Source organism: Lipotes vexillifer, unplaced genomic scaffold (genome assembly GCF_000442215.2).
Source record: "Lipotes vexillifer unplaced genomic scaffold, Lipotes_vexillifer_v1.1 scaffold6, whole genome shotgun sequence".
NCBI lineage: Eukaryota > Metazoa > Chordata > Mammalia > Artiodactyla > Lipotidae > Lipotes > Lipotes vexillifer.
The window spans coordinates 3,334,636-3,359,748 of record NW_006799037.1 but is presented as its reverse complement, the minus strand read 5'-3'; the positions used below and the strand labels follow the sequence as shown (position 1 = coordinate 3,359,748).

Here is a 25,113-nt window from a genome sequence, read left to right as displayed (position 1 = left end):
GGGAAAGAGGGGCAAACCCTGGGTTCAGGACACACCTCTCTGGGCACACTCACCGAGTCTGGGTCTCGCTGCTGTTCGAGGAAAGCTGAGAACTCCACCAGGCGGAGTTTGGTTGTGCCAATGGAGCGGCCCTGCCAGGCCGGGACCGAGGGAGCTGGGGCTGACGCAGGCTCAAACCCTGAAATACCGATCGATCGTCACCTTCAACCTGGCCGCTCACCTCCCCTCGGGCCTCAGGCCAACCCCGGGGCAGGGCCCTACCAGGAGGAAAGGCCAACAGGCTCGTCCACCAGAGTCAGGGGTGGAGCTGAGCCAGGCAGTGGTGGGCTCTGGCGGAGGAGCCCAGAGGCAGGGCCAGCCGGAGAAGCGCAATGCACGTGGTGGCTCTTTCTAAAGCCGGCGCCAGCTCAGGTTAAGGGCTGTGGCATGCGGACACCTAACCCTGGGCAAAGGGGCCTCGCTGGGGACCACGACAAGAGTGACGAAGAGCGGAGGCAGGTGCTGGCAAAGATCCCCTGTGAGTCAGGAGAGACAGACAACGAAGACCTCCTGTGCTCAACCATCTCCTTCCCTAAGACTGCAGGCACCAGCACTGTGGAGTACTCTCTTGGAATGCTCCATGGTGTCGGAGCAGAGGGCGACGAGCCAATGCATGGCGGCCTGGGGAGTCTCTAACGGAGAGAGTCCCACTGAGCCTCTGCGCCTGCGTGCGGTGGGAGGCCGGCTGGGTCCCCGGTTTCTGGCTGGGCTTCCGTGTAAGTGCTCCTTTAAAAAAGCGTGCTCGGAATTGAAACTCACTTCTCTGAAAAAGGGTGAGTAAAACCCTATCTGCCCTCAAGACTGGGACTGCCCGACATGGCCTGTTTATGACGAGGGAGGAACCACAGCAACTTCCCCTTCCAATGACCCAGGGTCCTGAGTGAAAGTGATCAGGCTTCCTGTTTCTTTAAAAGCCCAGGAGAAGAGCTCTCTAGAGATGACCGAGGTGAATCAGGACCTGGGAGGGGACACCCCCCTGACCCTCCTGAGCTCCGGGCTAACCCTGCCTTAAGGAGGGTGCCGGCGAGAAGGGGGCGTCCATGGCTCTGCAAGTGAGGGAGGGGTGTGCAGCTGTGGAACAAAGCAAGAGGGTCCCGCAGAGACTCACCTGGAATAGGGGCTGTGACCGCTGGCTGGATAGGGTAGGCCTGCTGCACAAAGGGCTTGACGCTGGAGACAGAGGACGGGGAAGAGTCAGAAACCACGACTGCAGCAGCGGCTACTTCCCAGGCCTGGCCCTGGCCTCCCGGGGTTAGGGACCCACCTGGGGGCCTCGCCACCGTAAGGTTCCCTGTCTGCAGGTGGCAGCACAGCCCAGGCAGACCTCTGCCAAGACAGAGACCCAGGTATGCTGTCCATTTGAGACGGGCCAGCAGGCTGCTGGGGACCAAACCACCAAGCCTCATGCCAGTTCCGGGGGACAAGCTGGACAGACGTCAGCCTGCCTTGCACATGCTGTGATATCTACCTCTGAACCTCTCTTCTGATCCCTGCAGAGACCGAGGTCAGTGGTCACCATTTCCAGGCAAGGATTGGGACGTTTCAGGCTCTCCTTCTCTGGGCCAAATAGCTCTAGTTCTTTTGAGAATATATGGGCAGGAGTTCCTTTCTGCTTCTATCCCTAGACTGCCCTTATCTTCCAGCTTACTGAGCTTGCTTCCCTTGCCCTCAAAGCATCAGTAGGATTTTCTATTAGCTGCCCCCACTACAGGGAAAGCCGGAATAAAATGGGCTATAGGATCACCTCCACTGCCCTCTCTCAAGTGAGCACTTTCAGGAGGACCCCAGGCTCTGGCCCCCAAAGCCATGAAAGGATGGAGCCCCTCCTCCTGTTGCCAGCTGCATGACCACTAATACTTAAGGTGGGAGTGAGGTGTTTACACGTCTCCCGGATCTGAGCAGTTTCTTTCCTACTATTGGCCTTAGCAGATAACAATAGGGGATGACTTTGGTGATCTCAGGTTAATTCTCCCTCCTCCTCCAAGCCTGCAGGCAGTCTGGTGCCAGGAAACCTCTACCCGGGGTGGACTGTGACCAGCCCCTAGTTGTCACTGCTGGCCCCTCCTCAAACTTACTCTTGTGAGGATCCAGGCTGTCCTGTTTGTATCATTCCCGGCCAGAACTGGAAGGCAAAATGCAGAAAGCTTCAGGGTTATGAGTTCACCTCAAAGCACTGCTCAGGATGTCTATGCACTGTAATCTTTGCTAAAGACAGTGGGTTCAGATCATCCACCAGCTGCAAAGTGCCCTTCCCTAAATGCAGATATGGTCGCTGCCCTGCAGGAGGTTGCAACCTATAGCTCCCTCTGGCTTTTCTTCCAGAAAATCTCCTGAAGAGCAGGGACTAGGCAGCAGCTCTTCAGCCTTCACCTGGCACCCAGCTGAAATCTGGGTGCACTGCAGAGGGTTCAAAAATGTCTCATCTGACTGCTTTACCCATGTGCCGACCCACCCTTCTCCTCTTCCCTCCATCCTGAAATGTTTCCTGTGTAACATGTGCCTCCACAGCTCCCAGCACCGGGGAGAGGACACAGCTCAGAATGAGAGGCCAGGAGCTCGGAGCAGCAGCAGAGACACCCCCTTTGCTGTGAGCTTTCCTGAGCTTCCCGGTGCCCTCTGACTGGAGGCCTGCTGGAAAGGCAGTAGGATGTCAAGGGAGTCAGAGAGCCCTGGGTATGAGTCCCGACATCGCTAACCATGGGATTATGATCAAGTTACCCAAACTCTTGTTTTGTTACTAATTAACTCCAGGTTTCTCATCTGTAAAATGGCAATAACAGTAAGAGGCATTTAAGATTATTCTGAGGATTAAATGAGATCATAACATTAAGCTTCTCAGCTCTTGGCAGGTGCAAAATGAAAATGATAATAGAATACTTCTGTCCCTTTAGGAGTTAGTTGCCATAAAGTGACCCTGAGGACACAGGAACAGAGACCAAGGGCCAGGACTAAAAAGATACAGCTGAAGAGGCAGATAACAACCTGGAAGGGCACCAAAAAAGTGATACTTAATTCCATGTCTTCAGGGACTAAGCTCCTTCCCTCTCCGTCTCCCTCTCTTACCTCCCCCTCTCCCTCGCTCCATGCTTTCTTTCACCATTTTGCACTCAGCAACAGGGCGCCACAAAATGGTCCTTACCCTCTCTTACACCTGACCCGATTAACAAGAAGTGTCAGGCGGATGGCTTTGTGCTTGGCCACGTGGACCCCATGCACTCAGGGGCCATCATTATGGATCCAGCTCGTGACTTACCCCCGGCGCCCCTGGGAAGGTGGGGCGTGGAATCCCTGGCAGCCCCAGCTTGTTGTGAATGGCAGTGGCTGATACGATCTGGGCTGACGACATGGCGGCCATGTGCTGCAGGGCCTTATCCTTTGCAGTCTGATCCTTGAAGGTGACAGTGACACACAGAATTAATACACAACACATGGCTACCGGGCAGCTTAAACAGGCACAGCCACGAGCACAGGGACTAAAATACAGAGCTACAAAAAAGGCCAAGAAAGCAAACATGCACAGATAAATAAACACAGCCAGGAGGCTAAAAACACACTCAACCTACTGTAACTCTGAACATTTACTGAGAACACCCAGTAGCAAGGTATAAAAAGAAAAAAAATTTTAATCCATTTTCCAACAGAATGGGAAGCCTCTGAGAAGAGTGGACAACGTATTTATTTTTCCAGCTTCCAAAGGGAGATGTCTCCAATTACTTAATAGACTCAAGAAGAGGGGAAAAAAGGCCCTGCTTTCAAGCACACAGATGGGGAGGAGGGTGAGAGAAGAGGCGTGGTTGTGGATCTGGGGTAGGACCATCGCAGAGTGCTGGGAGGCCTGTCGGTGTGCTCGGCCTGGGAGCCCTGGCAGACACCTGGTGGGGCGGCTCAGAAGCAGCGGGGCGGCGGGGCGATGAGGCAGGGCGATGACGGGGCCAAGCAGCATGCTGGCGGGGGGCATGCTTTCTCAGGTACCCCCGCCTGGGTCAAAGGCTGGACGGGTTCTTTCTATACCCAAGGACACAGGGGATGCTACCAGGTAAGTGGTTTCCCCTTTTCCCAAAAGGGTCTTTTCTAAAAAAGCAAAGGCTGATAACACACAGCTAGCCAAAAAGTCTGCCAAGCACAGCTAAAGTACAGAATACTCAATTTGGTGAAAATACTTACCATGCTTGTTACCTGGATACAACAATAAACAATTTGTTAAAAGGATTGCGTTACAAAGGCAGGGTTATTTTTCTTCTTAGTTAAAAAATATATACGTATACAAACACATGATACTTGGGTACAATAAAATGCGTAGGAGCGTGGGTTTTTTTTTTTTCCCCACATTTTAGGAGAAATGTGTGACCCGGGTAACTATCTAAAGGGCAATTATCAACAACCGCAACTCCCAACTCCTTTGAGCTGGTTCTGAGGCTTCCCCAGTACAGATGGAGAAATGGTCAGGCCCCTGGTGTGGGACAGGCCCTGACGGTGGGGCAGGGCTTCACACTCAGTAAACACGTCGAGGGTCCTGGCTGCTTGCACAAGGTCTATACAAGCTATCCCAGGCCCAGACTCCATCAAAGCAGGAGCAAAATGGTGACATCAGAGTAAAAAGAACACTCTCCCCAGCTGTCATTCAGAATTCAGACAGAGAGTGAAGGTCAAGGGAAGCTTCAGGCTAAGACACTGAGTACCAGCTGAGAGGTGGCTTCAATGTTTACAGATTTACCCAAAAGTGATGAAGAAACATGCTGAGGCGCCAAAGGCAAGGCCAAAAGGAGGGGGGAAAAAAATCAAAGCCTACAAGACAAGTACTAGAGGGTTCTAAGGAAGATCAATCAGGTGCTCCCAAGGTAGAGACGCCACTTTGCCCCTTAACTGCCAGGAGCACCGTGTGAATTTTCAAAACGCTTATATGAACGTTTGCATAAAATTTTATATTTCATACACTTCTCTGGCTCTCAACTGAAAAAACGAGCCTCATCTAACAGCTATTCGGGGATACACATGGTCATAATGAGTATCTGTAAGGGCACTGCTGCAGCTGAATGACACCAGGAGGGCTCCGGAGGCCTGCAGGATTATTGGCCCCCAGAGACTGAAGTGATGCCTTTGCCGCCCCTGGTCAGATGGCATTCTTCGAGTTGAAGTTCCATTTGCTAATCGGCTGAACGTTCTAACCTGAAGCCAGCTTTCTCTGGTAACTTTTTTTTAAAGGCCTGAAACATTTCAGACACTGAGATGCCAGGAAAAAAGACAAATTTTGAAGTCAGTGGAATCTTATGATAAACTGACTGTGTGTGTGCAAATGCCCTACAGCCAAACTGGGCCTGACACATACAGATCTCAGTGCCCGTCAGTCTACCCTTAGCTGGTCCTGCAGTTCCACCTGCCACCTGCCCCGCCATCCCCTCAGAGGGTAACCCTGGTATAATGAACAGGAAACCTGGCTCAGTCACACTTCCTTCCTTCTCTGTCAAGAGCACCTTGACATCAATACAAGCTCATGGGTTTCTCTTTGGACCAGTCACTTTGGACCCCAGCCCCTAAGTCATGTAACCCTTAATAAAAGGATATCAATACCCTCAAGGAAACCGAAGGAATGGCATAGGTATAACCACAGGTGCCTTCCCCAACGAGCTACAAGCCTTACAACCTCTCCAGGGCCCAGGCCGGGGGAGCTGAGAAAATGGCAGCCCAGGCTGCTTGCCTGCCTGGCTGATGCAGACTGTGCGGAATAACTACAAAAGAGCTGTGGGCTTGGCTCTATTCCAAAAGCACGTCATGGGGCCTCTCTCAGACCTGAGACTTCTGTGTTTATGAAATGCTGATGACAGGGGCGGTTCTGCTTGCCCAAATACAAAGTGCGTCTGTGCACACTTGGGTGCAGTGACCAGGAATCATTAAGTCCAGGTCCACATGGAAATAAGTACCTACATCTGCACAACCCACTCTTACTCTATTAGAGTTGCTTGAGATGTTTCCCTTTGCTAGGCTGATTGAAAAGTTCTTCAAAACGTTCACGAAAGTTTGATACTTTTCTTTTCTAACAGGGTAATCAGTCAATGAGGAAAGGAGAAAAGTCACCACCTTTGCTGTTTATGTCACATAGCTCCAGACACTTCAGAATACGGTCTTTTTCTTTTGCTAAATAAAGTCAGGTTTGACTCTCTTATTACCCAGCATTCCACCAGGTACCCAAATGAAAACAGAAGTTCAGAAGCAGAAGAGCAAATCAATTGCTGCGAGCACACCAACTTGCTCTATGCCAGTAAAAGGCGTACGTGCTGGGGAGTCTGGAGACCTGGTTCCAAACCTGCCCTCCACCTGCCATTAATGGGCTGTATTACCTTGGGCAAATCACCTAACACTCTAATTTTCTTCAACTACAAAGGAAAGAGTTGTACTTTATTTTCTAAAGGTCTTCTGATTCTAAAGTATTCATAGCTGTGAGTTTGACATCCATTATAAGCAAATACATCTTAATACATATAGCTGAAAAACCACTAGTGAAAAGACAGCAGGATGTTAAAATTTGGGCAGTTCTTGGCCAAATAGTTCTGTCCTAATAGAGAGAAAGCCAAGAGCAGAGAGGAAATTTTCTCTCAAGTAGAGGTTCTTTCTGCACTTGACCTACCTATTTGAGAACAGGCAATTTCCTACAAATGGACTAAAATGTCTACACCAGTTATTTCCTACTTTTTGTAGTGGTGACATTCTGAGTACTCATTTAATTTTATAACATCTCCCCTCTATCTATGATATACGATGGAAAATTAAGATTAAAAATTTTTGTTTAAAATCTAAAGTAACCCTGCAGATAATAAGCACCACCAGGGAGATCTCGAAATCAGAACTGAGAGACTGGCTATAGGCCTACTTATCCTGAAATGGGAGTACAGAAGGACACCTAGCTGAGAGATTTCAATTGAAGGATCTTTAAATTGTCATTTTCAGCCTAGAGATACATGCCTGGCTTTGAAGAAATTATAACTCTCAGTGTCAGACCTGACTAAACGGCATCTCTGTGTCATTCTAGTCTAATATCCTGGACTTTTAAACATTCCACTCTATCATCACCACCTACCCCCAGAATAAAGGGGGGTGGGGGTGGGGGTGTCGCTAATCCATCCAAACAGCAGTAGCTTAAGTAAAATCAAAAATAGATGCTACATTTGTACACCACATTAATTTTATTCTAAGATGTTTTCACACCAATATTTCTGAGATGTGGAAGAGATTTACAAAGGATAAGCACATTGTTTTATCTTGAAAAACTGTTATTAAGTCAATACTGAGTTATCGTCTATGATGTCTTAGATTACAGGAAATACTGAGTGTATGCATGTGTGCATACGAGCATGCACGAGGAAAAATGTGTCCTAGGAAAAAGCTTGGACAACTTCATATTCACTCCTTTTTACTGATTTTAAGCCCTTCTATTCCTAAGATTATAAAGAATGAGGCCATAAAAAGCCGAAGTGGGGAAAGAAATGGCATATCTCCCTTATCCAACCAAACCCAAACTCAAGCCCACAACCTGGAATGTGGAAAATATTTATGGAGCAGGAAGCATGGGTCTAAGACTGTTGATGGAGTGCTAAGAACAAACAGCCCATGTGACCTGAGACTGAGGGCAGACGAAGCACTCCAAGGCAGGGTGCATGTCTCAGTACCCACTCGACTCTCTTCCTGCCCCATTCCTGGCATACCGCGCTGTCAACGGCCTCACTACCTCTGCCACGCGGGGTCCAGCAGGCCATGGCAGACATAAACTTCTCAGCCTGAAGCCTTTCAAACTGTTGTTGTTACTAAGTAAACAGGCTTTCATATTTCATGAAGCAGAGCAAGGCTGCCACTACAACTCTGGGATCATCTGACTACCTTCCTCTTGCTGCTGAAATGTACACAATGTTTGGAAAATGTCTTCAGGTAATATCCATGACAGGAAGGCAGCCTATCACAGATGCACATGGCTGGAGTGGTGCGCTCTTCAAACTCAGGGACATTTTATGAATCAGTCTCTGGAAAGTAGGGGACCCTTTTCCCCCCTCTGTTTTCTCAGCTTTTAAATATTCTGGGGAATCAATTATCTCATAATTTTTAGGCATTAACCATAAACACATTTTAAAGATAATACAAAACGGCACATGCTTGCATGTACTATATTATAGTGGCTACATATGAAATCTGAAGGAACAGCATACTAAATCAATACACTCCTGCTTATTCAGGGGCCATCATTTCAGAATTTAAAGACTCCAACCTAATTTCTTCATATGGAAGCCCACCAATACATCAGGAAAAATATACAGTCAAAAATAAAAGACCATGGATACAAAAACTTCTGATAGCTATTAAGTGTTCTTCTCTAAATATACTTCTCTCAGCAAGATAAAAATATAGCACATGAGAGGAAAGAGAGCAATTTGCTTGCAAAATCACTTTTTCAGAAAACGACAAAACAGAATACTTTCCTAAGAAGTAATTTTGCAGATGTTGTTTCTAATCTTGCACTATGTGGATTCACATGACCTCTGCAATTATTAGCAGTAGCCCTTAAGCAGATAAACATTATAAGAGTCTATGATGGCTTGGAGAAAGGATGGAGGGCACTTGAATTTTTCTAGCCATGATCTCTAATTTGCTTATTATTAGAGAAAGCAGGAGTAAATACAAAAGGGCCTATTTCAGGCGGGCAATGGCTAATGCCAAGGAGAGAAGGCCCATTCATGCTTCTCCTGACTTGACATGTAATGAGTAGTAATTAATTCATCTTGTTGTATTTCCAAATGCCAAAAACTCCATTCACATCAAAGGAAAATTTTTCAAGGCTTTTACCATTGTCCATTTTTAAATGTACTGTTCTATATTTAGTATTTTATAATTGTCAATAGTGTTTCCTTTAATTCTCATGTGGGGCTCAGCATCATAAAGGATTGCAGACAAGGATTTGTGATTTGTAGGTGTGCCTGATGACTCTCTACCAGGAAGCCTGGGATTCAGGTCTACTAATGCCAGGTCTGGGTGCTGGGGAGAAGGCACCCACTAACTTTAGCCCCTTTCCCCGTGAGGGACAGTAAGAGGCAGGAGGCAAATCTCCCTTGAAAAGCCAGAAAGTACCAGCTCCCACCACTCATCTTCTCTGTTTTATTCGAACAGGCAGACACAATGAAAATAGGGCTCGGTTGAAGGAGACGATGCAAAAGCATCTCGAGTTAGAGCAATGAGCCCTCATCCTCCACCGGCGAGCACTCTGTAAGGAGGCAGCATGACAACACCTGAAGGGCTTGGGCTGTGGTGCCAGATAGCCCTGGGATCCAGTTCAGACTTGTGACCCTGGGTGAGCCCCTTAGCCACTGCAAGCCTCTGCATCCTCACTTGCAAAGTGAGGACAACACCCACCTTCAAGACTGCTTTGAGAACCGCATCAACCACTCTGAGCATACAGTGCCCACAGCCTCGCCATTCTGTGGACGTGCCATCTATGGGGCCCACATGACCGACCATCCAGGCTCAAGTCGCTCGAGAGCTGAAATGCTTAGGAGCCCTGGTCCTGAGTACATAACCTCTGGGCTCAATGTGATTGAGCACTGTCTATATTGGAGGCCAGTTAACAATGGGATTTCCCTAGGAAGGGATAAAAATGTAGAATGAGGCTGTTTCTGTTGTCCTTAAAGAGAAAATCCAGACCTGGCTCAGCTGACATAGAAAGGTAAATGTATTCAGTCTCCTAGTTTACACTGTAAGTTCTGTATCATCACACCGTTGATGAGAGGTTCGAATTCCACCACATCCAAGCACAAGAAATTAACTGCCTCCAGTCTTGGTTTTAACCCAGCTAAATTTAAAAAAAGGTAATGAAAATATTGCTGAGGAGAAAGAGTACATGTCATGAATGCAAAAGAACTCCTTGAAGATTGGGAGATGCCAGGAAAGGCGGTGTATCATTTCCCAAATCCTGCAGCAAGGCCAAGTGCCTTGGTGCTGGCGCTGAGACAAAGGAGGTGGTTGTTTCGGGCTTCTTTTGCCTTGTGTACTGCTAACAGTCAACGCCTGAACGAGCAAAGTGGCTCAGAAGGCCATGGGGAGCACCACTGGATGAAGTGTAGCGTGTCTTCCCCGTGGACAGGCCCATTCCTGGATAGAATCAGTGGTGACACAGCCAGGATTCAGCAGTGTAGATGTAGCAAAGCCCCAGCAAAGTTCTTGAACTCCTCAAGAGAATTAAATCAACAATTTGAACTTTAAGCTCTCTGCTTACTGGAAGGAATGGCAGGTTGGAAAGAATGGCCTGCTCAGAAATCAAATCACAAAGGCCACCAGGGCGAGAACGAAGAAAATGGCCCCGGGGAGCACATTGGAGCTCGTAAATTAGTCACCAACAACTGGACACAATCAGAGAAGCTCAGGCTTTTTTCTGCTCTACTGGGATGATGCAATGTCAGCAAGTACAGGCTTTTCTTCAATACAGTCCAGAGCTTGACATGAATACGTCTATTGGCTAAGATGTATTCCTGCTGAGGAGGTGGTTGTTTCGGGCTTCTTTTGCCTTGTGTACTGCTAACAGTCAACGCCTGAACGAGCAAAGTGGCTCAGAAGGCCATGGGGAGCACCACTGGATGAAGTGTAGCGTGTCTTCCCCGTGGACAGGCCCATTCCTGGATAGAATCAGTGGTGACACAGCCAGGATTCAGCAGTGTAGATGTAGCAAAGCCCCAGCAAAGTTCTTGAACTCCTCAAGAGAATTAAATCAACAATTTGAACTTTAAGCTCTCTGCTTACTGGAAGGAATGGCAGGTTGGAAAGAATGGCCTGCTCAGAAATCAAATCACAAAGGCCACCAGGGCGAGAACGAAGAAAATGGCCCCGGGGAGCACATTGGAGCTCGTAAATTAGTCACCAACAACTGGACACAATCAGAGAAGCTCAGGCTTTTTTCTGCTCTACTGGGATGATGCAATGTCAGCAAGTACAGGCTTTTCTTCAATACAGTCCAGAGCTTGACATGAATACGTCTATTGGCTAAGATGTATTCGTGCTGAGGTTAGGGCAGAACAAAGACTTCCTTTACTCTTAGCACTGTCTGGACTCATGCACTCACCAAAACACACCCCAAACCAGAAGCAGCCTGGTCCACCTTCAGGGGAAGATGAGGACAGTCCACGAAGATGAGGACAGTCCACAGTGTGGTGGTGGCCTGCAGAGCTTGGCTGTGGCTCTCACAAGCCTCTGAAGCCAGCAAATAAAGGACCACCTTTTTGCTGCTATCAGGGAAAGGAGGACTCTGGGCAGGGACTGGACAACCTCCCAGGACAAACGAACATATAGAGACTCAGAGCAGGAAACTCTAAGTAGGAACTCTGAGTAGGAAAGAAGAGACTGTTTATAGCGCACGGAGAACATTTCTGCAGTCTTTCTACATGCTGGGATAATAAATCCCTGGAGCTTAAAAAAAAAAAAAAGCAAAAACAGTTAAAGACCTTTTGATGAATTAATGGTGAGTGAAATAATTCAAAGTACAGAATCATGTCTAAAGTTGCAGGCCAGGCCTCAGTCTGTACCGCACAAAGTCTTCTCAGACGGGCTGAGGCCTCTCACTGCTCAACTACAGATTCCAATGAGGGGATAAACTAGGGAAGAGGGAGAGATGGAAGATAACACATGAAACCGGCACGGGTAACACTGCTGTAGACCCAGCTGGTGACACAAGGTCCAAGGGAGATTTCTGAGTCAGCATCTGTGGAATTCCTCAATGCATGTTCCATAGACCTATAAGCCCCCTGCATATGCTGTAATTGCACGGATCCATCTTCTACTTTATAACTAGAACCAGGCACCTGAGGAGTGGTGGGCCAAAAGGATCATGTCTGGGCAGGGGCCAAACATGTGGTCCTCGCATCACAGAGAAATGACTCTCTTCTAGACCAGCGGTTATCACACTCTGACTTGTCTTTTACACATTTTAGTGAAGAAAATTAAAAAAAAAAAAAAAAAAAAAAAAAAAAAAAAAAAGTATATATTTGATGTCCAATATTCTGGCACTCTGGCCACAAAGGCCTTGCAGTTCCAATCCATCTTAGGGCTTCTGAATCTCACCTGCACTCTGCTGGCCCCTTCACCCTTTTCCCTACTGCCCCAGTCTCCCTGCTGATGGTTCTTGGTCTCCTCACATCGTTCCTTGACCTCTTCAACTATCCCCTAGTTTTTCTTGCCCCTTGCATCTCTCCTGTGGTTGAAGTCTGTGTCCAAGGCCATCCCAAATTGTTGGCCAAGTCTATCTTAGCTCAGGCCAGGATAAACTATAGAGAAGAAGTCTCAGGTTGGTGCCAATGGCTTTAGCACAAGTTCATAGTAAACAAGGGGTAAAAATCTAGATTAGTTTTAGGACAAGGGCCAAAGGAGAAGAGAGAGTTTTCACTGGATATGATTTTCTCAGGGAAATACTAAATGGCAAGGAAAGACTCTGACGGTGGGGGGCTGAGACTGGTTGAGGAAAGACAGTAGGTAGAGGAAATTAGAAAAAGTAAGAATAATGTTTTGCCATTTGATTTCTGTCAGTTAAAAAAAAAACAAACCTTAAAGGAAATATAATGAAAAGAATCATTTCTGGATAGTACAAACATGAATGCTTAATATGTCATTCTCTGTACTAACTTTTTGGTGTATTTAAAATTTAGCAACAAAAACTTCATAGTTAATTTTGATGTACACTCTCAGTTAGTGGCCATTACTTTAAGAGAACCTGGACTTTAATAACCTAAGATTTATTTATTTATTTATTCATTTATTTATTTTGTGGTACGTGGGCCTCTCACTGTTGTGGCCTCTCCCATTGCGGAGCACAGGCTCCGGACGCGCAGGCTCAGTGGCCATGGCTCACGGGCCCAGCCGCTCCGCGGCACCTGGGATCTTCCCGGACTGGGGCACGAACCCGTGTCCCCTGCATCAGCAGGCAGACTCTCAACCACTGCGCCACCAGGGAAGCCCTAACCTAAGTTTTAAATGCTGCCTTTGAAAAGTTTCAGTGTACAGTTTTCAGACTTAATAAGAATAGAACTTTTTAACATAATTCACTCTTTAAAAACAATGAGCGAGAAAGAGCATGCAGCAATCAGACTGGAGTGGAGTGGGGACCAGCCGAGGGTGACAATACGGATGGATAAGAGCCACGGAGCAGGGCCCCAGGGGTGCTTGGTCGGCCCCTGGTCCAGGCCCACATCTTGCTCCCTTGGCTTCTTAGAGCAGCCCCTGAATTAGCCTCCTTGCCTCCAGCTTTGCCTCGCTCCGCGCTATCCTCTAAAAATGGTTGGAGGGATCTTTCCAAAGCCTAACTGTGAACGACCCCTGCGTGTTCCCATGCTCCTCAGGGGAACCTCACCCCTCCAGTCTCATTCCTCATTCCAAGCCTCCAGCTAGATGGGTGTTCTTCATGGTTCCCCCAAACCTCCCACCCCCATTATCTGTGGAAATTCTCTACCTTCCTCTATGCTTAGTTCTAATGGAACCCCCTCCACGGGGCTTTCTTTAATTCCCCCACACTCAGAATTAATCATCCTTTTCACTGCGTGGTCTTTGCACTGCTCTGTTAAATTTCTACTACAGAGCCCCCTAGCTGGGGACAATCCACTGGGAATCTTGTATTTTCCCCAAATGTGGCCAAAAATAACAGAAAGAATGAGTGTTCCCCCAAAACAGAGACTCTTGTGTATTCAACTTTCCACGCCCAACATCTACTAAAGGGTCTAGAACACATGGCTTCTCAATGGAACCATTACTGGACTGAATTAAGTAATCATTTCTGCGCTTTTAAAGTTCAAATCTACACGGAAATCTTAAAACTTTTACTCAATTTTGTTTTAAACGAAAATTAAAATCCACAGATTATGGGGTGATCTGGCTCACAAACAAGTACTTTGAGGGCCAATGCATTTAGCAGAAGCTTAAAGCTGACCTTTGAAACTCATCCTAAGAGATTTTCAAGAGCGTGACTTCTGTAGCTAGGATGACTCATCCACAACCGTTACATGAGAATAACCACTCTGTCGAGGCCGTTTTCTTCAGAAGGCTACGGCAGAACAGGCTACGGAATTTAGAAAATGTGGGCTCTAAGTGGGACCCCTAAGCTGTCCCATAAAGGCCGCAGGCACGGCTGAGAGGCGGGCATTTCCGTTTCCTTCTGCCTAAAGCAGTGTGGGTTTTCAAACCTTATTCATCAGAACCAGCCAAAGAGGCCACTGCTAAGGATGAGAGAGTGTGAGCTTTAAATAAAATAGCTTTTACTCTTTTATATATGGAAAATTTCGAGTAAGATTTCAATCTGAAATGTGAGTTTTGCTGCTTACAAAAGGCTGGAAAACCACTAGGCCTCAAGAATTCTCCTGCACCCTTCCCGGGAAAGTGAAGAGAGGCTCACAGGCAAGAGGGTGCCCTCGGAAGCCACACGTGGCCCTGGCCCTGGCCCCGGCCCTGGCCCCAGGTGTGAGCAAACCACTTTTTCAAACCCCAAGGGAGAACAGGGAAATGAAACTTGGCTTCAGTCTTCACAGGAGGGCCACAGGCCTCTGTCCACCCCAGAGAACAGAAATCCTTTGACTTCAGAGCATGTGGAGAAACGGCGAGAAGCCCGGCTGGAAAGGCACGGCAAGGACAGGTCCGGAGATGGCTAGTCGATAGCTATCTCCTCCAGGGAGTCTTGCTGCATCGTCTCTGACAAAGCACGGCACCTGTTGTAAGTCTGGATACTTCCTGCCACCCCTACCCCTGCTCAGAAGATATCCTTGCTGTCTACTGAGATGACTTCAACTTCTGTAGTGAGTTTATCTCATTAGCCAGTGTGGGAAGCCAAGAAGCCAGAGGCTATCAGCCTGACCCCACAAGGAACTCGGCGAGGATGCTCATCCCTGCCTCCCGAGGATGTTAGACGCCAGAGCTGAACAAGAAAGTGCAGACAGAGAGAGGAGTTCTATCCTCCTACCACGCCAAGGGGCCTGAGCCTGTTTCCTGGTAATGGCTGGTAGGAAGGTTAAGGAGGGCATCTTTAACATAAAACGCCTGTGGGAAGTGAAGGCAGCAGGATATCTGCAGGCAGGTGGCAGCCAGCCTTATTCTCCTCAACTGTCCTAACTCTCTCCGAGTGGGGACACAGCAGCTCTGCAGCCAGGAACACATCACCCCGAGATACTGATGACCGTCAATCCCAAATTAGGCCCACATCTTGACCGATGGCTCAAAGTTTAAAAATCACCTTACTTCTAAAATGTAGTGGCTGAGGGACTGTGGGAAGCAAGGCCTGCACGCCCAGGTCCAAAGGGGCGTGAGGGGTGGTGACACGTTATCTACAGTGTGTACTGATGAGAAGCCTACTGCTTGAAATCCACTTCAGCCTCCGCTTACAGGAAACCCTGTCTGGAAGAGCAGTGGTTTAGGATTCAGCAAGTTCAAATCCTGACTTCGCCACTTCCTATGCTGGATGGCTTCTGGTGAGTTAATTAAACCTTTGGATCCCTGGTTTCCTGAATATTACTCCTCTAAATCTGAAGAATGGAACTCACTTTGTAGTGAGCTTACATGAGAGAACACACAAGAGGCCCTGCACTGCACTAACTCCTGTCTTTCATCCCCAAACTCAGCAGCACATTGTCCATACAGCTCGTCTCTGGGATTGCCTACACATTTAACTTTGGCTCTTTCTGCGAACACTTATCCTACAGTGCCCTATATTTCACATTCCCATTTCCACGGCCAGCTCTGTGAATAGAGGATTGGTTGTTAACTGCCCACTGTGATAAGCGCCATGCCTGGAACACTCGACTGGTATTAGCTGATGGGAAGAACAAAGGCCTCCATTTTTCCAAGAGTAATGAGGTAGGGAGGAAGGAAAGGAACTGTAAGAAGATGGAGGTGGTTCTTGGAGATGAAATGCCGAGCCAGTTGCTACCCCACTGTCTCTGTTTCTGCCTCCTCTTCGTGCCCGCCCCAGAGGAGAGTGGTCCAGGGCTGGCTGAAAGTGGGGGGAAGTCTTTTTGTCAGAACAAACACAAATACGACTGTGTGTTGGTATGTATGTGTATGTATAAGGTAATGGCAAAACTGTTTCCATTGAGGAAAATTTGTAAAGTCAGCAAGAGAGAAAAAGAGTGCTTGTGGAATCCCATGGGGATCCCCTCTGACCGGGAGAGCTTTACCCACCATTTACAGGGCTTTCAGTCCAGGGCCATGTGCCCTGGGGAGCATACAGGAACCACACAGTGCAGAAATAGAACAATTCATAACATCACAGATAGAAACACAAAACTGATGTCTGTAAACTTCTTTGTACATCATTAATCCATTAGAGAAACTAGAAACAGAGTGAGAACTTGAGCAAACACTGGGGTAGTTACATCCACATAGAAAGGACTGCACCTTTGGTTAAAAAGCAGGAGCTACAAAGTTATTTTAGTCTTCCAACTGCTCAGCCAGTGCAACTAAAAGCCAGCCACCATCAGCCACATGTGTGAGCGAGCGAGCCAGCATGCTGCCCACTGCAGAGGGCACCCCAAATGCGCCTTCCTGGTCGCTAGACCTATTTCACAGTCAGCTTTGTGTGCATAAAAAATGTTGGAGGCCTTTGGGAAGCGTCCCAGTGTTCACCACTTGGGGCTGTGAAATCACACTTTGTCCTTTAGTTTAGAACAAAAACAAATTTACTTAATGTATGGGGGGAAAAATCAGAACAGAACCAAAAACAGGCTTGTGGGAAAGACAACAATATGGACTACAGATTCATTTTTATTATAAAGTAAAGCTCCTCCATGCAAACTATAATCCCTTTGCATTTCTCAAATAGGGCATTATGGAGGAAAAAAAGTCATGTATGTTTTACTGCAAGTTTTGGAAGGGGAGAAAATAGGGAGAACTTGCATTTTTAAGTCATCCATGCCTCTGTCTTTGCTATGAAATATATTTTAAAAGACCGGAAAATGAGGCACATGTACAAAAAAAATAATAAACTCAAGTATAAACGGAATTGCAAACATGGATTTGATCAAGAGCTTTCCCATCTCTGAGACCTATCTTTTTCTTAAGCCCTCACCTCAAATTTCTTTTTTAATTAACAAAGCCACACACTTAAAAAACATTAAGCAATGTGGAAGAAATCTGGCAGAAAATACTCTCTGTTGGAAGAACACATGAAAAATTACATGAAGAAGATGTATTTTTCATAAGTACTGAAAATACATCAAAAGCACAAATTAAAATAATTTCTAAATTTTTTTCAAAGTAATTTCATGATGGCCACTTGGAAATGATTCATTTATAATTTCTACACCAACTTTGCATCTCTTTGACTTTTTTCCCCCTCTCCTAGCTCAGGGCTGCTTAGTGGATATTTGAAGGGTAAAAAAAAAATCATGTTTCTGTGCTGAAAAGTTATCAAGACCAGCTCTCTGCTGCATTTGCATTGTTATTAGGGACACACACACACACACACACACAAACACACTCTCTCTCTCTCTCTCTCTCTCTCTCTCTCTCTCTCTCTCTCTCTCTCTCTGAGCTTAATGTGAGGCTAGTATAGAAACAGAGAGATTAGACACAAAGAAATGTAAACAGCTCTCACATGCGAGGAAACTAGGTTACCAGAATCCCAGCACCAGGCATTCACCAGTCACCATGGAAAACAGGAAGTGAGATGCATAGCAACCACAAGCCAAAAAGCAGGAAAGCGCATACCTTTAGCTTGGAATGAAAATCACGAGATTTCCTTCTGGCAAGAACCTGAATGTGACTAGACACCTGCAGGGTAGGGGAAGGGAGGAAAACAAAGGAAAAGCCTGTAACCATGGAGATGAAAAGCCCCCTACAACTGGGCAAGCCAGACGTACCTTAATGGCGGCTTGAATTTCTCGAACTTTCTTTCTTGCTAAGACCTGTATATGACTAGACACCTACATTGTTCGGGTTTATGAGGGGAAACAAAACAAAACAAAACAAAACAAAAAAAGGAAATCAAATATAAAATCGCTACTCCTTGGGAGGGTTTCGGGGTGGGGGTGGGGTGGGGGAAGGTTATTTGCATCTCAACAAAGCTCTGCAGTTAGGAATACACAGTCCCAGCCAGACACCAAGCCCCCAGCGCCGCTCTAAGCTTTTCAGACTGGGTCATCACTGCAGTGACTGGAGTCAGGATGAAAGTTGAAACTAATCTTACTTTTCTCACCCAGGAGAAATCATGGGCACGGGATGAGAGGGGGAGAGTGGGGTTGTTTTCTTTATAAAATTAAAAAGGGGGGAGTAGAGGTAAATGAAAATATTTATAGCTTCTCAGTATCAGGAGGGAAAATCCCTTTTTCTCAATTTAGAAGAGACTATCCATAAATTAGCACATTCTGCAGAATCAAAAAGCTGAAGCTGTAGGTTGTATTCTGATCTCATTAAGAGCTCTGGATTCTGTAGCAAATGTTAAAATAATACTAACATGTAAATTAGATCTCAAAGAGAAATGGAAAGACCCAGTTAGCAGAGCTTTTTTTTTTTCCCCCCTTATAAATATCTTTAATCCTTCCACTCTTTTGGGTATTGACTGGGCGCCAAGTGGATTTGCATATTATTACAGAGCGAAAAGTGTGAATACAGCCAGCCAGCCATCCTGTTAAAAATCTGGGTTGAAAAACCACACGGATTTGCTGAACAACAAATTCACATTGGAGAGGTATCACCAACTGCTGCCTAAAAACATCCCCGGGATGCCGGGGTATGGAAACCAAGCCAAGCCCGGCTTCTGAAACACAATGATTCCACTGGGTAAACAAATTTGCATCTCTTTCAGCGGGACTTGGTTAAATTTAGAAGTGTCCCCCCAGTGAAGGGGTTGGGCACATGACCAGAGCTCACAGACCAGCAGACAGCCCAGGTCCAGCACCTTCAGTATGCTGGGAATTAGATTTGTCTGTTTCAGAAATTTAGAACCTCCCATTTAGAAGTTCAGCAACTGTGAGGCCATTACTTGATTTCAAACACTCTAGCCACCCTAAAAACAGGATTTATGATAACAAATGAACCTCTTATCTCTAACTTTGTCTTCGAGTTTCAATTTGCTTCTGCATTTTTTAGTTTTTAAAGTACAGAGAAGCAGGAACTCCCCCATCCTCTTCACCTCTCCATCCTGCTCCTGCTTTCACTTGTTTTCACCAGAATTTTGTTCTGATGTGATTCTCTGACTTGCTGAGGGCCACAGTGGGGGGAATATCCACCGAACAGACAATGCCCTGCCTCTGAGCATGGGCAGGAGGCCACCTGCCTCTGTGCTGACTCAGCAGTGGGCTCCCGGCTGGGGCACAGGAGCGTTCCTGGGGAAAGCTCTCCCCCGTCATAAACACTCGGGAAAACAACTCATCACTGAGCAGAGGACTGGAATCTGCTGCTCAGGTTTAACGAGACCACAGTTGAGCTCGCCTTTTGGTTTGATTATAGTTTTTAAAATTCATGCCATTTCAGTCAGCATAGGTCAACATTAAAATATACATATATATTTTTTTCTGTTAACAACTCACCCATGAGGTTGGTTTGATGGTTTTTCCCCCTTCCATTTCTTTCTTTTTCTGTTTTTTTTTAAACACTAATTTCTCATCCGTTCCAGTTCTGAACTGGGTCAGAGATTTGGGCTGCTTTACATCAGAAGGAATGAAGAGCGCCAGAACGCTGACAGAGGGCAGAGGAAAATTCCTGACCCTGCTCTGCACAAAGGTATTGTAACTTCGTATCAGTCACAGCAGCTACTGACAAAAAGCCATAGCTTAAGGAGCAACAGTTCCCTGGACGCACATCATTCAGCCTTATATTCCAGCCAATACTCATGGCTGCTGGTGTTACTTTTTTATTGAAATGATGACTAATATGTAATTGTTCCAGGATTTTACAATGCGCAAAAATCTCAAAATTTCATGACTTGCAAAGTATACCTGCACCTGCAGCTTTTGCAATGTTTGCAGATGCACAGTTTCGGAAAGAAATTTAAGTTTTACAATACAGTACAGGAACAGTTCATACACTGTCCTTAGCAGTGAAACTTTCCCATATGTGTATAGAAGGAACTCCAGAGACCACATAATAAAAGGTCACTGAAATGATGAACAGTGAAAACTGAGCCAATTTCAAACACCTACAACACTGACGTCCTTACAGGGAACTCCAATCGGGGGCTCCTAGGAGCCAAAGCACAGACAGCCACTGCAGCCAAAATGCCTCCTTGGGCCATTCGCTAACATGCACAATTTCCAGGTCGGTTGTTTTACCTGTTTTCTGGTCCTCGTCTTCCCTGTCCTGAGTTTGATGTATCTGGCTATCAATTCATTCCTACCTGAAAGAAAGAAGAATTTACAATAAAGTAGGTTACTTTGGGGTGGGGCGGGGGAGGGGGGGAGCCTCTGAAAAGCTAAGAATAGAATTCAGAATCAGGAATTTTTGTTGCAACTGTAAGTTTATTAATGCTAGAAAAATAAAAAGGACAATTGTTTGCCAGCAATATGTCCTAGGAGAAATTAGGACGAAGGGAATTTAATTATGAACTACAGTCAGCAATTGAGGAGAGAAATGTGCCTTTGAAAAACGTGCCTTTGTGTTTGCACGCTTGTCCCTAAACGGATGGTCACTTGAATAAAAAACAAATACAAGGATTAGTGTGGGAGTATACAGACCTGGTTCTGTTCCAGTCTTATTTTTCATATTCCTTCTCACCCAGGTTTCTACTCAGAGTTAACTCCAGTTAGAGTCAAAAGAGCCACGAGAGGATGAACTGCTCTGGCCACGGAAACACAACGAAAAGAAGCTACAGTATGAAGACAGACACCCCCCTAAACGTAGTCACTGTGCCAGTAACAAACTATACACAAAACTGTCAGCGCCAAAAAAAAAAAAAGAAAGAAAGACTCAACCTTTTCCAAGCTTTATTACCTCTGGGGGAAAGAAAACGCCTTAAAGTATAAACAAATACCCCCGGTCCCTACTCCAAGAGACTGAGAAATCTCAGAGATGACCTGAACTATAATATAATGGGAAACTACACCCCCAAAGCCAAGTGGGGAAATGTATTACTAATACTACATGAAATATAAATGCACTCATACGGGACACGTGGGTCCAAACTGCCACTATAATCATCACGGTACTATCTAGTGGTCAAATTTGTGTTTGCTGTCTTACTCCCCACACATACTGCATAGCTGAAGACAGCAAGAGATTTTGTCTTGTTCCCCAAGGTCTCCTCAGCACGCAGCACACTGCTGGGCACACAGAAAGAATAAATGAGGAACTAACACAGCCTCTGGTGACAGAGAGTACCACAAGCTCCAGACCTCCCCAGCAGAGTAAAGAACTGGCGGCCCTGGTGAGAGTGTCTTTATGGGAATCTTGCCTGAGAATTCTAAAACCTCTCCCATCGCTGCCTAGAACATTCCTGTAATTATGGCTCTGCTGTCCACCTGCCCATGTTAGGACCCTGCAGGATATGGTCGTCGCTGGAAGGCAAGGGAATCCTGGAATCTTGGGACTGGGAAGTACTTCTGAGTCATCCTTTCCTACCCCTAAAAGTCTAAGTCCTTAGGTAAGCCAGCACTGAAGAATTAAAAGACCCTCCTTACTTGAGGCTTCCTGTAACTTTCATCCCCAGATTCTTTTTGTTCCCCTTAATAAGAACAAGGCTAGTTCTTAATGCACATGACTGCCTTTCAGATATTACTGACAGCTTTTAGGTCCTCCTGCAGTTGTATCCAGGCTAAACCTTTCCTGTTCCTTTGTTATCTGTGATAAGCTTTGGAACACTCCCATATCCATCCTGTGACCATCCTTTGTCTAGTTTCCTTTCATAGCCTGGAGCCCAGAACTGTAGTCACCTCCCTGGTCCTAAATACTCCTCCTCTGTTAATGCAGCCTAACACTGCACTAGATTTGGGGGGAATCACAATAAACTGTCAACTGATGTCAATTTGAACTCTTAGGTCTTTTTCATATGGCCTAATTCTCAGATATATCCCTACCCCTGTTCCCAGTCTTTTCATGCGTAGTTGGGATTTTCAGATCCAAATACAAAATGCTGTGTGTATTTCTATCGCACTTCATCTTATTAGATTAAGCCTATCATTCCAGTCTTTGAATCTCAGATCCTGATTCTGTGACTGAACTTACCCTTTAACCACAGGAAAAGGACCTCTAAATTCAGTTTTGAGGATTGCTTCTCAAAGCATTCTCTTTCAACTTTTGAGAACTACCAATATCCCCTGTAGTGTCATCAGGTCTGCTTCTCCATCTCTCAGATGGTTGTACAGATTTTGCAATTTGTCTCAAAGGCTGGCTGACAGCAGAGCCCAGCTAGGAGTGCCTAATTACCAGAAGCCAGACCTAAATGACAATGTCTGCAGCCAAGCATCCTCCAGCTCAGGGCCTCACTGTGCACCCTGCTCAGAGCTGAGTGGCCAGGACGAAATAAATCTAGGGCTCTGAATTACATGCAATTTCATCTGAACCTTGTCCAGATGGGAAAAACGTCTCCTGCCCCACCCCCGCATTTGCTTATTTTCTAGGAAAGCAGACAGAATAGCTTGATACAAGTGGCATACAACCTATATCACCAGTTTTTAATTTCTTATGGCATTTGGTTGAATGAATGAGATCAGTACCTAGGACAGCCACGTTTGACTGTGCACCCTGTGGTTTATGCAGTGGCATAAACAATGTCAACTCATAATTTGATTAAAATGCTTCTAAAGACCACTACTTCTGCAAGAAGGCCTCACTGAGCATCTACTATGTGCTGAGTGCTATGCTACATCATTTCATGGAAAGCTGGTCATGACTCTCATGTCCCTGGCTCTTTACATGAGCAAGATTACCTTTCTTTTAAAAGCCTGTGTTCTTTCTTTCATACCATGTTTCAAGCCGCGAGGAGTAATTAACTTGAAGCTGCTATGTGTTCCTTCTTGCCTTGCCATAAGGAATATTGCTGATTCAAATTATAAATTCAAATTCCACTAACACTAAGCATCTACCGTGAACTCAAAGCAGACTGTTAATCACTTTATTTTTGGTGAATTTTTTTAATGACGATAAGGGTGGTTTTGCGCACAGAAAACATTAGTCAGGTGTACCTGGCTTTAGAAGTGTTTATTTCATTTGTTCAGTTATTTTTTTAAAAACCTTAAATGCCCTAGTTCATCTTTTAAGTTTTCAGTTCAACTTACAGATCCTATAATTTTTATAATCACTTTCAAAGGGCCATTGGATTAATGTTTGGTCCATTTTACAAACCTAGTTAAACTCCTTCAAACATTCAAACTATGTTATTTATAATCTATAATTTATTTAATTCTTTTAAATATTAGAATTGTTTGATTTAACTTACAAAACCTCCCCTTAAACAACTCTTAGAAACCTAATAAATTCTCTTAAGTGCCCCAATATTGCTTAGAAATCTAGTTAAGACTTCAACCCTCCCTAGAATCAAGTCTAAGTCTGTTACTTTATTGCATATTTTAAATTGGAAATACAGGCTAACCTGTTATGTGTGCCAAATTATTTTAAATATGCATACTGAAGTACTCACATGCACAAATCCTTTAAATAAAAAATATTAACACTATGGCTCTGATTATATTAAAAACTTCTACATTCAATTCTAAATCTTCCCAGAATTATAATATGCTTACCCTTTAAGGAAACAAGTATGTCATTCCAAATGATTTTGGAATATCTTTTTGGGCGCTTGGGGTTGTACTTATTTTGCTAGGTTCTGAATGAATTCTTATTAGCAACCCTGATAGGACTTTCTGAGCCCTATTTATATTTCTATAGCATGGCCCTCCAAACGGGTTGGATTCATACAGTTCAAAGCCTTGGATTTGAATCATGGTACTAAGGTACAGAATTCTCCAATCAAGGACAGGGAACTCAGGGACACCAAACATCACTGATGTAACTGGCAGTGGGGCTCTGGTCCATACAACACAGTTCTGTTTCACAGCCATGAAGAATGCTGGTTATTAGAAATGTTAACCCTCATTTCTCTAACTCTCGCTTCCAAAAAAAAATACACATGTACACATATAGTGGTGCTTGATCCAGTAAACCTTACATTACAAAAGTTACTTTCAACTAAGTTAACTTTAAAGTTAATCATGACATTCCTAAACTATTCCTACAGTTATGTGGGTACCATCTCTCCCTGTGCCTTACGTGATGCCTGTCTGGTGTATCAGGGATGTAAAGACAGCCTAGCCTGCTTCCCACAAGGAGTTCACTGTCCAAAACAAGGGCTAAGATAGAGGAAACCAGCTCTACGTGTCAGACAGCAACTGAAAGAGGTTCTAAGTAACGTATGTGGGTAATCAGCCACAAATAATTCCAGAAATCTAGAAAGCCTTCCCCAAAGTACTGGAATATAAGCTAGCCTTTAAAGATAGATTACATTTTCTCCAACATTATAAAAAATTTCCAACATACAAAGTGAACACTATATACACGATATACCTACCACCCAGATCCTACCTTCACTTTTTCTTTATTTGCTTTATCACATGTCACTCCATCTATCCATTCTTCTACCCGTCCACCAAGCCATCTTATTTTGTTGTTGTTGCATTTCAAAATAAGTGGCAGGCATGATAACATCCCTGCATCATTCAGTGTGCATATCATTAACTAGAGTGATATGACTGATTTTGATAGGCAGAATGGAGGGGGTACACTGAAGAACCTTTTAGACAGAGGAAGCAGCATTTAAAATATATATATACAGAGGAAACTGGGGCTCCTAAAAACCAGGCATGCTGACCCTCAAGCTCCACTGACCACTGCACACCTTCTCTTTCTGAGCCCAGGAATCTGCAGGCTCTACATTCACAGTATCCATGAATCATCTCCTTCATTCTCTATAAATACCTGTAATAGCTTATAGAGCTGAGTGGCAATGTCACACCTCACCACTAAGTGTCATTATACTACAGCTTCTCTGCAGCATAGAATGTCCTTTAGATATGCACACCCTATCACTTCTTTTTTTTTTTTTTTTTTTTTTTTTTTTTTTCTGGGTGGTCTGCCCCGCCTGTGGCACGA

General features: G+C 45.3%; 1 protein-coding gene across 3 annotated transcripts in view; it reads right to left on the bottom strand.

Moving 5' to 3' along the window:
- The window catches only part of TEAD1 (TEA domain transcription factor 1), a 258,914-nt gene that overhangs the window by 48,815 nt on the left and 184,986 nt on the right, over positions 1–25,113 (bottom strand). Inside the window, exons 3-10 of one of the 3 annotated variants that reach the window (XM_007471413.1) lie at positions 20,304–20,368; positions 17,895–17,957; positions 17,743–17,805; positions 4,204–4,215; positions 3,293–3,427; positions 2,115–2,161; positions 1,148–1,209; positions 54–178 (exon numbers count right to left, since the gene is read on the bottom strand). In XM_007471413.1, the coding sequence (XP_007471475.1) occupies positions 54–178; positions 1,148–1,209; positions 2,115–2,161; positions 3,293–3,427; positions 4,204–4,215; positions 17,743–17,805; positions 17,895–17,957; positions 20,304–20,368 (572 nt within the window). The remainder of the gene's footprint in view (positions 1–53; positions 179–1,147; positions 1,210–2,114; positions 2,162–3,292; positions 3,428–4,203; positions 4,216–17,742; positions 17,806–17,894; positions 17,958–20,303; positions 20,369–25,113) is intronic. The other 2 variants (XM_007471414.1, XM_007471415.1) reach the window with 2 other exon arrangements.